At 39.5% G+C, this 13,817-nt stretch overlaps 1 protein-coding gene across 2 annotated transcripts in view; it reads left to right on the top strand.

The window, feature by feature from the left end:
* LOC124616174 (SLIT-ROBO Rho GTPase-activating protein 1-like) overlaps positions 1-13,817 on the top strand; it is a 688,520-nt gene that overhangs the window by 636,663 nt on the left and 38,040 nt on the right. For both annotated transcript variants that reach the window (XM_047144456.1, XM_047144457.1), the window contains one exon: positions 13,147-13,327. In XM_047144456.1, coding sequence (XP_047000412.1) covers positions 13,147-13,327 — 181 coding nt within the window. The remainder of the gene's footprint in view (positions 1-13,146; positions 13,328-13,817) is intronic.

Raw genomic sequence — 13,817 nt, 5'->3', positions numbered from 1 at the left:
ATTTAATCTTGAATAGTGAAGATCGTCCTTTCTCCTAGTATTGTAGTTATGCACACTGCTATTACTTTTGAATTGGGTTTGGTTGTTAATAACAAATTTCATAAGAGAGTATATATACTGAGAAGCTACTGTGAATATCCCTAGATCCTTAAATAAATGTCTGCAGGATGATCTTGGGTGGACTCCAGCTATTATTCTGATTACACGCTTTTGTGCAATAAATACTTTATTCCTCAGTGATGAGTTACCCCAAAATATGATGCCATATGAAAGCAATGAGTGAAAATAAGCGTAGTAAGCTAATTTACTAAGATGTTTATCACCAAAATTTGCAATGACCCTTATTGCATATGCAAATAAGGCAGATATACGTTCGATGGGTGCTTTGAAGCCAGCAACTATGGGATGGCCAGGATGATGGAGTTTGTGGATCTTAGGAAGGAACAAAACAGGATAACAGTTCAAAGCTGTCTAGATCAATAGTCTCAAGTGTCACAAAAATGCTTCAAGGAGATATGGAAACAAATTCAGTTTATTTGTGTTTCTTAAGCCTTGCCAAGTCTCTCTCTTCAATCACCAACACCTCCAGCCGGCTAATAGCTCCAAAGCCTAAAACAAACCAATTATCAACTAGTCATATGTGCATGTACTAAGCTGCAACACTTGTCAGTAAAACTGGGAAAAGGCTGATCAGAATGTGCACAGGAAACACAATTCCGAACTCTTGTAAACCTTTCGTACTGGCAGGAACAGTTTATCGATCAGTGTGGGTCACTACCGTATTTACTCGAATCTAAGCCGCACTTTTTTTCCGGTTTTTGTGATCCAAAAAACCGCCTGCGGCTTAGAATCGAGTGCAAAGTAAGCGGAAGTTCTGAAAAATGTTGGTAGGTGCCGCCACAACTAACTTCTGCCGTCGAATATATGTAGCGCTACACAAGCATGCTTTGCAGGCACAAAGATAAATACTGGCGCCAAAACCTCTGCGTCAGTAAATAAATTTAAAAGAAAGGTGGAAGACGAGCTTTTTTCTCCGCCCCAAGTTTCGACCAATGCATTTTCATACGTTATCCAAAGAAGTAAATACAAATTCCGTATTGTTCATCTTCGAATGTAGCAGCATTTCAATGTACTACGAAAATCCGACTGGCAAGACTGTTTGGGATGTTTGTCAGTATGGCCAAGTGTACGTTCTGAAATAAAATAAATAAACAGGAACTTCTGTGAATTGTGAATCACATGCAGTATTCTCTTCACCATAAGAATAATACGAATATAAACATTTTGCCATGTATTGTTTCGTGTTTGCTGCTATCTCATTTAAATCCTGTCTGCCTAATAAACTACGAAACTAGAATGAGACAACAGCAAATGCGGAAGAATATACATATCATGTCATGTTTATATTCGTATTATTCTTATGCCTAGTAGTGATACAGTCAGAAATGAAGCACGGTAGTTGACTAGGTTTTTAAATCTAAGATGACTCTAATTTCTGTGCAGAATGTAATGTACTAAAGAGGTGCTGCAAAGATTTTCAAACGGAGAAAAAGTTTCGCTAAACTCTCGTTCAGAACATATTCTATCATACGCCATCTGTTATTTGGTTCTTGTTGATCATTATCAAAGAAAGCAGCAGTGTAAGTAACAACAAATAGCAGTCTCTTGCCATTGTTTCACTAATGAAACGATTCCTCTCCGGCGGTAGCGTGCACAAAAGCAAGCCATGCCACGAGCGGCAACAGGCCATAAACACTCAATATCAGAATGCAACAAACAATGCGTGACACAGTACAGTAATGCATTTTCAACTTAGAGTGACGTAAACACCTATAACAAAGAGAACGGCTTTTATCAGATCAAAGAAAAATAAGCAATCAATTCAAACCAGATGAAGCACGTGAAAAAGGAAGGGTACCCGTATAAATACGGACGCAGTCCCTGACGCATAGCAATGGCTACCCGATAAAGCTTAACTGCTAAGCTTACGATTCAAACCAAACTACTGTAGATGTATCGTCATTCATTCGACCTAAATTGTGTCTCATATTACAATGGACCAACTTTTTTTCGATTTGGAGGTGCGGCCTAAAACTTTTCTCCCCCCTTGAATTTCGAGTCTCAAATTTCAGGTGTGGCTTAGATTCGGGAAATTTTTTTTCCCTTGATATAGAGTCTCATTTTTCAGGTGCGGCTTAGATTCGAGTGCGGCTAAGATTTGAGTAAATACGGTAATTATAAACTCGGAAATATGAAACGGCACATCTGTTCTAGGTAGGAGAGCTGCTGACTGATCCTTCAATATCTTGAGCTCCAAGTAGCCGCTGATATGGGTTAAACATTGGGGCCATTCAACCAGTCAGGCTTAGCATGAAAGAATGCTAGAATTTACTCAAGTTTCAGCTTTCTTGAATGGGAATTTCACTCTGCAGTGGAGTGTGCTCTGATATGAAATTTCCTGGTAGATTAAAACTGTGTGCCAGACCAAGATTCGAACTCGGGAAGGAAGGTTTGGAAGGTAGGAGACGAGGTACTGGCAGAATTGAAGCTGTGAGGATGGGGTGAGAGTCGTACTTGGGTAGCTCAGATGGTAGAGCGCTTGCCCGCGAAATGCCAAGTTTGAGTCTTGGTCTGTCACACAGTTTTAATCTGCCAGGAAGTTTCATTTCAACTTTCTTGTTGGTCATCTCCTTCTCCTGCTGAAGATACTTCTGTGGATAGTGCTGACTTCAGGCAGAACTTCACACTGAATGATACTGGGAGAATACCAAAAAGTCATTTGAAAGTTTTCAACCATTACTCCACTCTACCACACTCTGTACCCAACATTTAGCAAATGTCATGAATTTCCCATACAATTCAATTTTGGCAGATTTGGGAAAATCAACTTATCAGTCCTAGACTTGAAAGTTAGCACCTGTAGTCTATGAGACATGGAATCTTCATCAGCTGAGACATGGAATCTTCGTCAGCTGCTTCCTCTTGCTTAACTAACAGCCAATATCCTGCCCTGAGACAAGGCTATCTATCACTTCAGTATCCAAAAAAACGTAAACTCCCTGCTCCAATTGGAGACCATATCTGGTAGTTACACCTCCATTCATTCATCTCTACAGGCCTGGAAATAAGTTACAAACCTGTTCATGAAATTTTGCTGTTTGTGACCATTGCTGAGTAACACAGATTGAATTTGTGTCATTCAGTTTGTAGAGGTGCCTCTGCATTACCAAGGAAACAGAGTAGCTTGGAGAACATTATTGGCTGCTCTGACACTGCTAATCATATGGTGCTGATCCATTTGACAGCATCACACCAAACTCCACCATTTAAGCCGACACAAGGCTAGTCTGACACTCTTCACTGTGTGTGTTGGTGCGTGCAGTGAAGTACTAGTGGCGAGTGTAATTGCTTGGGCTGTGGTGCTATTCTCATGGACTCTTGATTGTAATAGATGGAACTGTATGGAATGGACTGGAGATTCTTTGGAATAAGGACTTAAGATAGCATGCACTGTTTCTAATAATATCTCCTTTAGACTCTTGTTAATAAACTGCATTATGACACTGTGTAGATTGCCTTTTGCATGAGTGTAGCGTACTTTATGATAGTGTGCATTATTGCAGCCAGGTTAGAATTTTGGCAGTGAAAAAAAGTCCTCAATCAATCCTACACAGAATGGATGGTCGACCAGCAGGGAATAAGTAGGCACTGCACTGCAATTTTAAATGTTCATGAGGGAAGAATTAAGCAGACCCTTTAATCAGAGATGTTATAATGTGACTTATGCCTGATTTATAAGTGAGAAACCACATATTGAGGAAATTGGATCTGTTGGTAATGGAAGTTACAGGAATACCTGAAACCTATGCTGCCCAGAGTTTGTTGATGATGGAAGAACACTCTGGTCCTGGTCACTACCTTGTAGATCCCTGTGCACCTAGTCCCTGTTAGTAGAGTGACAGCTACAAAGCCACACTTTGATGTTTTCCTTTTAAGTTTGGTACAGCAGATAGAGCACGCATGGGTGTGTACATGTTTATCACGTCTGCAGTAAGATTAAGAGTTTAGGAGGCATACCAAGTGGGCTGAGGTGTGAATGGGAATTTTGCTATAGGAGAGAGTCATGCTAGAGTGTCCATGCAGTTGTGGAAAGCCTCTGTGACAAGGTGGTGTAGTGGTTAGCACATCTGCTTCATGAGCAGGAGACCTGGATTCAAATCCTGGCCTTGGTACAAATTTTCATTCATCGCTTCAGTCTGCATATATACTGTAAGATTATACTTGTCATCCTTATTTCTCTCTGAAAGAAATTGGAATATTCTACTTTAATATAATAACAACTCCAGTTACCTAAAATATCCAGAGACTATTGTTTCTCTGAGATACTCGTGAAATGAGCTTGGTGTTATAATCACTTACTTCTATGGTATATCTCATAAATTTTTGCTTTTATAATGTTATTAATTACATATGAATAAGCATCATACTAATCATATCAGACTGCTTCTAAATTGACTTTACTATAACAGTAACTTCTTGCTTCTCTACAGCAGGGGGATATATTTTCCCCTTTTTTATGATAGGAATGTCTCTTTCTTAAAATTATTATTGATAAGAAAGTGCTTTTGAGCACTATCTGGTAATTTATTTTTCTACTATTAAATTCTTTGTATTCGAACTACATTCCAAAAGGGGACAAAATAAAATAATTAGCCTTCATTTAAGTTTGGGCTGCAGCTAAAATAACTTTTTTCCTATTTCTTTATATTACGACTGGACATGTAAACCATTTGTTAGATTCCCCTTCCTGTACACTGGGCCAATACTATTATTAAATTTTATTTTTTTGGGGGGAATGATGATGATGATAAAATTAAATCTATTCAGGTGTTTGCTTCCTCACTCACTAAATTTTCAGCCTGTACTTAAAAATCTGTTAAAGATTCCGTGTGCCAGTGATCAAAGATTACAAAACTGTTGTTCAACTTCAGTAAGTGCTGAGTTTGCTCCTTACAAACTATTTTCCGTGAGACATTATTCACTTCCCTTTTAGTGCAGAGGAAAAAGGATTGCCTACTACTGATTAACATCACACATTTTGAAATGTGACAATATATGAATAGGATAGTTGCTACTCGCCTTATAGCAGGGATGCTGAGTCACAGAACAACTAAAAGACTGTTGGAAAGTTAGCAGCTTTCAGCCAACAAGGCCTTTGTCGCAAGTAGACAACATACACACACTCACGCAAAAGCAACTAACACACACATGAACACAGTCTTTGGCAGCTGGAGCCTGACTGTGAGTAGCAGGGCATTATGGGAGTGGCAACCGGGTGGGGGCAGGGAGGGGGAGGGATAGCAGGGTAGGGGTCAGGGGTAGTAAAGTGCTGCTGGGAGCGTGCAGCGACGAGGTAGAGCGCGAGGCAGCTAGGTGCAGTCGGGAAGTTAGACAGAGTGCGGGGGAGGAGGTGTTTTAGCAGAAAAGGAGGAGAGTAAAGAGACTGGGTGTGTTGGTGCAATAGAGGTGTGTGTGTGTGTGTGTGTGTGTGTGTGTGTGTGTGTGTGTGTGTGTGTGTGTATATATACCACTTGTCTCTTGGCCATAGTTTGTCGGTGGCCATTCGTGCTGACAGACAACTTCTTGATTGTCATGCACATGTAGAATGCAACACAGTGTTTGCAGCTAAGCTTGTAGATCACATGACTGGTTTCACAACCAGCCCTGCCTTTGATGGGATAGGTGATTGTGACAGGATTGGTGTAGGTGGTGGTGGGAGGATGTGTGGGACAGGTCTTGCATCTAGGGCTATTACGGGGATATGAGCCATGAGCCAAGAGCCAAGGAGATGGGAGCAGCATTTTGAAATGTGACAGATTCAGTCCTTTTTCAACAGTAACAAAGTTCACTGAAACTGCACAACATATTTTCATGATGGCTGTCACATACTTAACACAATCTTCACTACCGTGAAAGTTATTTAACCTAATTCTGCTTCAGAAGGCTCTACCCGATTTCTTTACATTCATCAACAAACAAATTCTGGTCTGTAACAAAAAGTGGTCTGCAATCTCATTGTCCTGTAACGTCATGTAACTTCTTCATAAAAAAAACCATGATTCCTGGTGGCCAGGCTCCATCTTGTTTATTCCTAGTCCAGTGCCACTTCTCTGGGGATCCCAGTGCTGCATGTACTTTCCTCAGCACTTGACAGGTCATGTGCCTGACCCCAAAGGTTGTCTCCGACTTTCCACATTCGACATAATAAAACAATACAATTAGCAACAACTGTTAAATCACAAAATGATGGCATTGTGAAATGTGGTATTATGTATGCAAGACTGTGTAATGTGAACACAGTGATGTACCAAAAAGCAATTTTGGACTGTCACATCATGTCACATCTGGTGCACACACCACCTCTGTGGCCTGATGATCTCATAAACAACCACCGTAGTGTTGTCGGGCTGCATCTGCAGCAGTGCTGTGGCCCTGCTGTAAATATCATTCCCTTCACCTGGCACCCTGTGGGTACCCCTCAAGTGCACAGTATGCCACATGTGGGGCAAAAAAGGCACTTGCAAGAAGGATAATGTATCAGTTCCAGTGTAGATACAGTCTAACATATGAAAGTGAACAAAGTGAGAGAAAATCTATGAAATGGACAGACTTCTTGAGATGAAAGACAGCAAATGTATTTAGGCGCTTTAAAGTAGAGGAAAGGCAACCACTCATTTTTAACTGACTGACTTTTGCATAGAAACATGCAACAGAAAAGATTATTTGCAGTAGCTTTTGAGCTCCTGCTGTTTCTCTAGTGAAGGTACACTCTCACACCCAACCACACAGACACCCAAACATACTTTTTTATGCTTTGCTTGGAGTTTGTGCTAAGATCACCCAAAACTTCAGCGCGAATTACTCTGTCCCCATCTAAAATAAAAAAAAGTAATGATTTTTCTTGCTGATCACAAGGTCCGTTTCTAGAGACCTTGATTGGGACCATTCCTTATGTGGACTTGACGTCAAGGAAATGAATCCAAACCTGCCCAATTTATATATTTTTTTCCCCACTTCTTACTATTGAAAGCAGTTGGTGGTTATTATATGCCTCAACTCAAAAGTTTGACTATTGATCATACTAACAGTGATGAATAATTTACATTGTGTGGAAATCACAATTAACATTCAGTATTGCTCACCAACTGCCAGAAATAATATTGATACATTGGAGAATTTAATCTATTACTGTGCTGCACGGGCAGTTCCTTCACCTTGCCTCAACAGTTATTAAATAACCCATCTTTTGTTTTGCTACAGTACATTACACATTACTAAACAGGACCCCAATATAATGGTCTCCATAGAAATTCTGAAAAATTTTGTGGGCAATTTGATCACAGGATGATGATTTAATCTTGAATCAAAATCATTTATTTCCTGAGACATTACAGTTTCATCATCAGCAAACCATCTTAAGCAACTGAGTGTTAATGGGTGTACAAGCAGGTTAAAGAAAATGTGCAACATTTGAATTTTTCATACTTTCATTATTTCGCAGGAGAGAATATTGAAGGCATCTATTCCAGATGTCAAATATAACTAGTTCTCCAGTTATCTATAACAAAGTCCTTAGTACAACTAATTTCCATACACACAACTTTTTAAAACTCTAGAACCCATGTGTAGGATTAAACCTTGTCTATTTATCAGATGCTTTTGCCTAACCTGGAGGCTACATAAGCGAGTCTGTCAAAACATACCTGTAAGACATGTTCATTTATATCAGTCAATTATATATAGCTACCACACCACAATTAACCTTTATTGGGTGCAGTGTCTGCTGTTTATGTTAAATAACTACCGTATTTACTGGAATCTAAGCCGCACTTTTTTCTGGTTTTTGTAATTCAAAAAACCACCTGCGGCTTAGAATCGAGTGCAAAGCAAGCGAAGTTCTGAAAAATGTTGGTAGGTGCCGCCACGACTAACTTCTGCCGTCGAATATATGTAGCGCTACATAGGCATGCTTTGTAGGCACAAAGATAAATACTGGTGCCAAAACATCTGCGTCAGCAATTTTTTTTTTTTTTTTTTTTTTTTTTTATAAAAAAAAGAGGTGGAAGACGAGCTTTTTTTTTTCTCCGCCTCGAGTTTCGACCACTGCATTTTCATACATTATCCAACGAAGTAAATACAAATTCCATATTGTTCATCTTAGAATGTAGCAGAATTTCAATGTACTACGAAAATCCGACTGGCGAGACTGTTCGGGATGTTTGGTAATATGGCCAACTCCACGTTCTGAATTTTTTCCTACCTGTGAGAAGAGATGGTTGCTAATAGGAACCTGATGAAATGTTAATCACATGCAGTATTCTCTGCGCCATAAGAATAATACGAATATAAACATTTTGCCATGTATTCTTTCGTGTTTGCTGCTATCTCATTTAAGGGGAGCCAGAGGTGGTCAAATCCAAAAAATTACGAATTTATTTTTTTTATTTTTTTTTATTTATTTATTTTTTTTTTTTTTTCTACCCAAAATTAATTGGAACATTCCTCTTTAATGTAAACTTTGAATTATTATTCTGCTCGCCCTAGGAGTGGAGTTATTACCATTTTCCCCCACGCCTGCAGAGGAAATGGACGGCCGCTGAATGCATCTAACACCCTCTCATGACTTCCTGGCGAACTGTTTGGGATTTTCTCGGCCTGTTACGCACACAGCGCCTTATGTTACGCATACAGCGAGTGTGCAAGGGTTGGCTACATTGTTTTCTGTGACAAATGAAGCGCTGAGAGCACGGAACATCGTCTCTTTGCTGTTTACCGTTTCGAATTAGTTCAGTGTTGCGCCTGTTGTTGGAAGTATTATACTTCTTGTGTAAAGCGTTGTTCTGGTTACGATGCCATGTTTTAGTAACCGTGTATATAAGAGGAGGAAGAACGTAGGGAAACGAAAATTCGCACTGATACCAAGTTGCGATACTACAATTACTGAAACAATGCGTTCTTCTGCTAAGCAACACATGGCCAGCCATAGCCCTGTGACATCTTCTAGCAAGAAGCTGACTGGTGGAAGTGACAGATTTCGTGAATATGTTAGTGACAGTGATGATATTAACGAAGTACTGAATATTGGATTATTATCTTCTGTGCTGAAAGAAAGTGTTCTGTGCAAAATGTGTTCAAGTGTAGGAGTGGGACTAGAGATAACAAAGCACTTTGGTTTAGCTTGTGAGATGAAGATAATCTGTGCATGTTGCAAGTATCAAGTGACTTTCTACAATTCACATGCCAGTCTCTTTGGTGAAAATGGACGATCTAGAGTGTTTGATGTGAATGTTCGACTTGTGTATGGTCTTCGATCCATTGGAAAAGGGTCTGCTGCTGGTAAACTGTTTTGTGGTGTTATGAACTTGCCATCGCCTCCAAGCAAATTTGGGTACTACTGTGAACTGGTAGGATCATCTGTTGAAGATGTGGCTTTGAAAACCATGAAGGAAGCAGTGGAGGAATCTGTAGAAATGAACGGTGGTTCTAGGGATTTGGTAGTGGCATTAGATGGTTCCTGGCAAAAGAGGGGTCATAAATCCCTGAATGGGGTTGTAACTGCTGCTTGTGGTGATAGTGCAAAAGTGATAGATGTTGCAATATTATCAAAACATTGTAGGTGTAAAAATAAAATCAAAGGAGAGCACAGTGGAACCTGTGAGGCAAATTTTAGTGGATCAAGTGGAGCAATGGAAGTGGATGGAGTGAAACTAATTTTTGAATGTTCAGTTCCCAGATACAACGTTAGGTACAAATACTGCCTTGGGGATGGTGACTCCAAAGGTTTCAAGACTATAGAGGAACTGAAACCATATGGAAATGAATTTGTAGTTGAAAAGTTGGAATGCATTGGGCATGTACAAAAGCGTATGGGTGCACGGCTTCGAAGGCTCAAACAAACTTTGGGTTCAAGTAAGCTCAGTGATGGAAAGACAATAGGAGGGAGAGGCAGGCTTACTGATGAGATGATTGAACGTCTACAGAGATACTATAGGTATGCTATAAGGCAAAATATTAGTAATGTTAGTAACATGCGAAAAGCAGTGTGGGCATTGTTCCTTCATACTGCCTCTTCCAATGAATACCCTCAACACAGCCTGTGTACCCTCAACACAGCCTGTGTCCAAAAGATTCCTGGTGCAAATATAATGCAAAAAAGGACTATGATCACAAACATGGTTTGCCAGCAGCTGTGATAAATGCAATAAAACCAATTTTTCATGACTTAGCACAGCCAGAATTGTTACACAAATGTCTACACGGAAAGACGCAGAATCCTAATGAGAGCGTAAACAATTTGATTTGGAAAGTGATTCCTAAAAGGGTGTTTGTAAGCATAAAAACACTGCACTTTGGCATTTATGATGCAATAGCAACCTACAACCAAGGGAACAGTGTGAAGTGTGAAGTTCTGAAGGCATTAGGATTTACAGCTGGGGTGAACACTGTACGAGCACTAAGAAATATTTACAGAGAAAGGATAAGAGGAGCAGAAAGAAGAGAAAGGCATATGAAGTATGATGGAACAACAGGCCAGAAAAGAAGACAGAAGAGGAAGCTTTTGGAGGATGAAGAAGAAGACCCTGATAATCCATCCTATAGTGCAGGAATGTATTGAGAAACTTTGATAGCCATTTCCCGTAAATCAGAATTTTTCGAATATAAGGAACATTTTCTCAAAATCGACTCAAGCTAGAGAGATGAAATTTTTATACAGCACTCCTAGTGGCCAAACTTACATTGTAACACAGCCATTTGGCAATATGTTCAGTAGTTACATTTCAGTTTAATTATAAAGCAATTATTTGTAAAAAAAATTTGGGTCATTAATAAAAAAAATAATTGGAAGGAAACTAGAAAAGATACTCCAAAATCCCTCTGTCATAACTGCAATACTAAACCACTCTATATGTAAAAAAAAATTCAAATTTTTCTATTTGGTAGTTTATTCATAAATGTTCCTCAAACTTAGTGATTTTAACATGGGCAGCATAGGCACCTCCGGCTCCCCTTAAATCCTGTCTGCCTAATAAAGTAAGAAGCTAGAGTGAGACAACAGCAAACGCGGAAGAATATACATATCGTGTCATGTTTATATTCGTATTATTCTTATGCCTAATAGTGATACAGTTAGAAATGAAGCATGGGAACCGCCTAGATTTTTAAATCTAAGATGACTAATTTCTGTGCAGAATTTGATGTACTAAAGAAGCGGCCGCAAAGATTTTCAAACGGAGAAAAATTTTCGCCTAACTCTCGTTCAGAACATGTTCTATCATACGCAGTCTATTATTTGGTTCTTGTTGATCATTATCAAGGAAAACAGCAGTGTAAGTAACAACAAATAGCAGTCTCTTGCCATTGTTTCGCTAATGAGATGATTTCTCTCTCTCTCTCTCTCTCTCTCTCTCTCTCTCTCTCTTTAAGTGTAAGTGACGGTAGCGCGCACAAAAGCAAGCCATGCCGCGAGCGGCGACAGGCCGTAAACACTCATTATCAGAATGTGACAAACAATGCATGACACAATACAATAATGCATTTTCAGCTTAGAGTGACGTGAACACCTATAACAAAGAAAATGGCACTTATCAGATCAAAGCAAAATAAGCAATCGGTTCAAACCAAATGGTGTGTCGGAGTGAAATGTGGTTGGCATCCGTGCACATACCTGTTTTTAATGTGTAACTGCTGGAAGTTTCACTGTTGTATTCTGTTAATTATAGTTCAGTGCCATGTTGAGTAGAATGTTGTGTCACACAGTTTGCGAATTTCGAGATGGCAGAGTTGGGGGAGCAACATGTCTGCATTAAATTTTGCATGCAACTTAAGAAAGCCTTTACAGGGAGACACCAAATGATGCAGGAAGCCTACAGTGATGATTGCTTAAGCTGTACTCAATGTTAAAAAAGGTTCACACAACTTAGAAATGGCCGTATGGAAGTTAAAGGTGACCCTCCTTTGGAATGCCCTTCGACGCCTACTGACGATGCCCATGTCAGGAACATTAATGAAACTGTGCATGCCAGTGAAAGACTAACTGTCCAAGAGATTGTAAAAGAATGTAACATATCATTTGGATTATTTGATGAAATCCTGACAAAGCATGTTGCCATGCTTCTTGTTGGCACTAAATTTGTCTCACATTTCATGACTCAAGCCCAGATATACCTTCGCCTTGCAATATGTGAAGAGTTTTTGGATTGCGTAAATGAGAACGAGATGGTCCGTAAGAGAGTCATAAGTGCTGATGAGATGTGGGTCTACAGTTATGATATTGAAACCAAGTTTCAACGTCACAGTGGATCGGGAAAGGTTCTCCAAGACAAAACAAATCTCATCAGGTCAGGTGGAATGTCAAAGCCACACTGATGGCTTCCTTTGACTTTGAAGAATTTGTTCATCATGAATGTGTGCCACAGGGACAAACTATTAATCAATGGTGTATTCTTCGGATGCGTTGTAATGCCTGTGAGAAAATGTGAGACGAAAACGACCTGAAGCCTGGTGAGACAATTTATGGCCCTTACATCACAATAAAGCACCCGCAGATTCATCTCTGTTGGTGCACTACTGTTGCACAAAAAATTAAATTACTGTGTTGCTTCATCCTCCGTATTCTCCAAACGTGGCCCCTGCGACCTTTTTTTATTTCCAAAGTGGAAAGCCCCATCGAAAGTACAAAGATTTGCAACAATAGACAAAGTAAAAGAAAATTCACAGTCAGCGCTTCGCATGACGCAGCAAGAGGTGCACCAAAACTGCTTTCAGAAGCAGAAATAACATTGGGAGCCTTTTATCAATTTTGGAGGAGAGTATTTTGAAGGAGACCATGCACAGTAAGTAAAAGTTAAGTGTAAAAAAATTTCGTGGACGAAGTTCTGGAATTGTTTGAAGAGACCTTGTATTTAACTGGTTTATCGGGGAAAGGAATAAAACACTGTTAGTCTGAAGATAGTCTAGTAAGCCAAAAACAGTGTCACAAAATAAATTAATGTGATAGAACATACACAGTTACATTTTTCATTGATAGTTGTGAAGTTGTTCTACCAGGCATTAACACATTTAACTGATGATAGGTTTATTTTACAGAATCAGAATGCATGGAGGCGACTGCACAGTTTGACTTCATGGCACGCTCAGATCGTGAACTGAGCTTCAAGAAAGGAGACCACTTGGTGCTGTTTTCGCAAGTTTCCAATGACTGGTGGCGTGGCAGCATAGATGGTCGTGAAGGACTTGTGCCTGACAAATATATTCTTCTCAAAATCAGGTATTTCATACTGCAGTTAGTAATTACTTGATTTGCTTTTGAACATGGCATGGAGAAAAAGAATGGTTTCTAGGATGAGCAATGTCGGGCTGCTGACTTTAGAAAGATGTAAAATGTTTAATAATCACCACCTTATATACAGGATCACTGGAAATGCAAGTGGTACTCCATACACTTGTGAAGAGAGAGGAAGATGTATGTCATGTGGGAGCAGGAAGAGGAGGAGTGAGAGACATTAAGGCCTGCTTGCTTGACTTTAATCTTTAATCTTTGTTCTTTTTTCCAGGGTGTTAAAATGGGATGTAGAACACCTGGAAAAAATCCCTTTGCTTCATATTCATTTTCAAAATAGATTAGTTATGGTTGTTCTTGTTTTTGATGTGTTTCATTGCTTAGAGATTGATTTAGAGATTGGTGTAATGTAAGCTTACTCTTTATGTTCAGCCTTTTGGTCTTCTTTTAGATTTAGAAGTGATTTGTGACTTTTTAC

Source organism: Schistocerca americana, chromosome 5, assembly GCF_021461395.2.
Source record: "Schistocerca americana isolate TAMUIC-IGC-003095 chromosome 5, iqSchAmer2.1, whole genome shotgun sequence".
Classification (NCBI taxonomy): Eukaryota; Metazoa; Arthropoda; class Insecta; order Orthoptera; family Acrididae; genus Schistocerca; species Schistocerca americana.
Note: the sequence above shows the minus strand (reverse complement) of the source record. Positions and strands in the feature narration are given on the sequence as shown.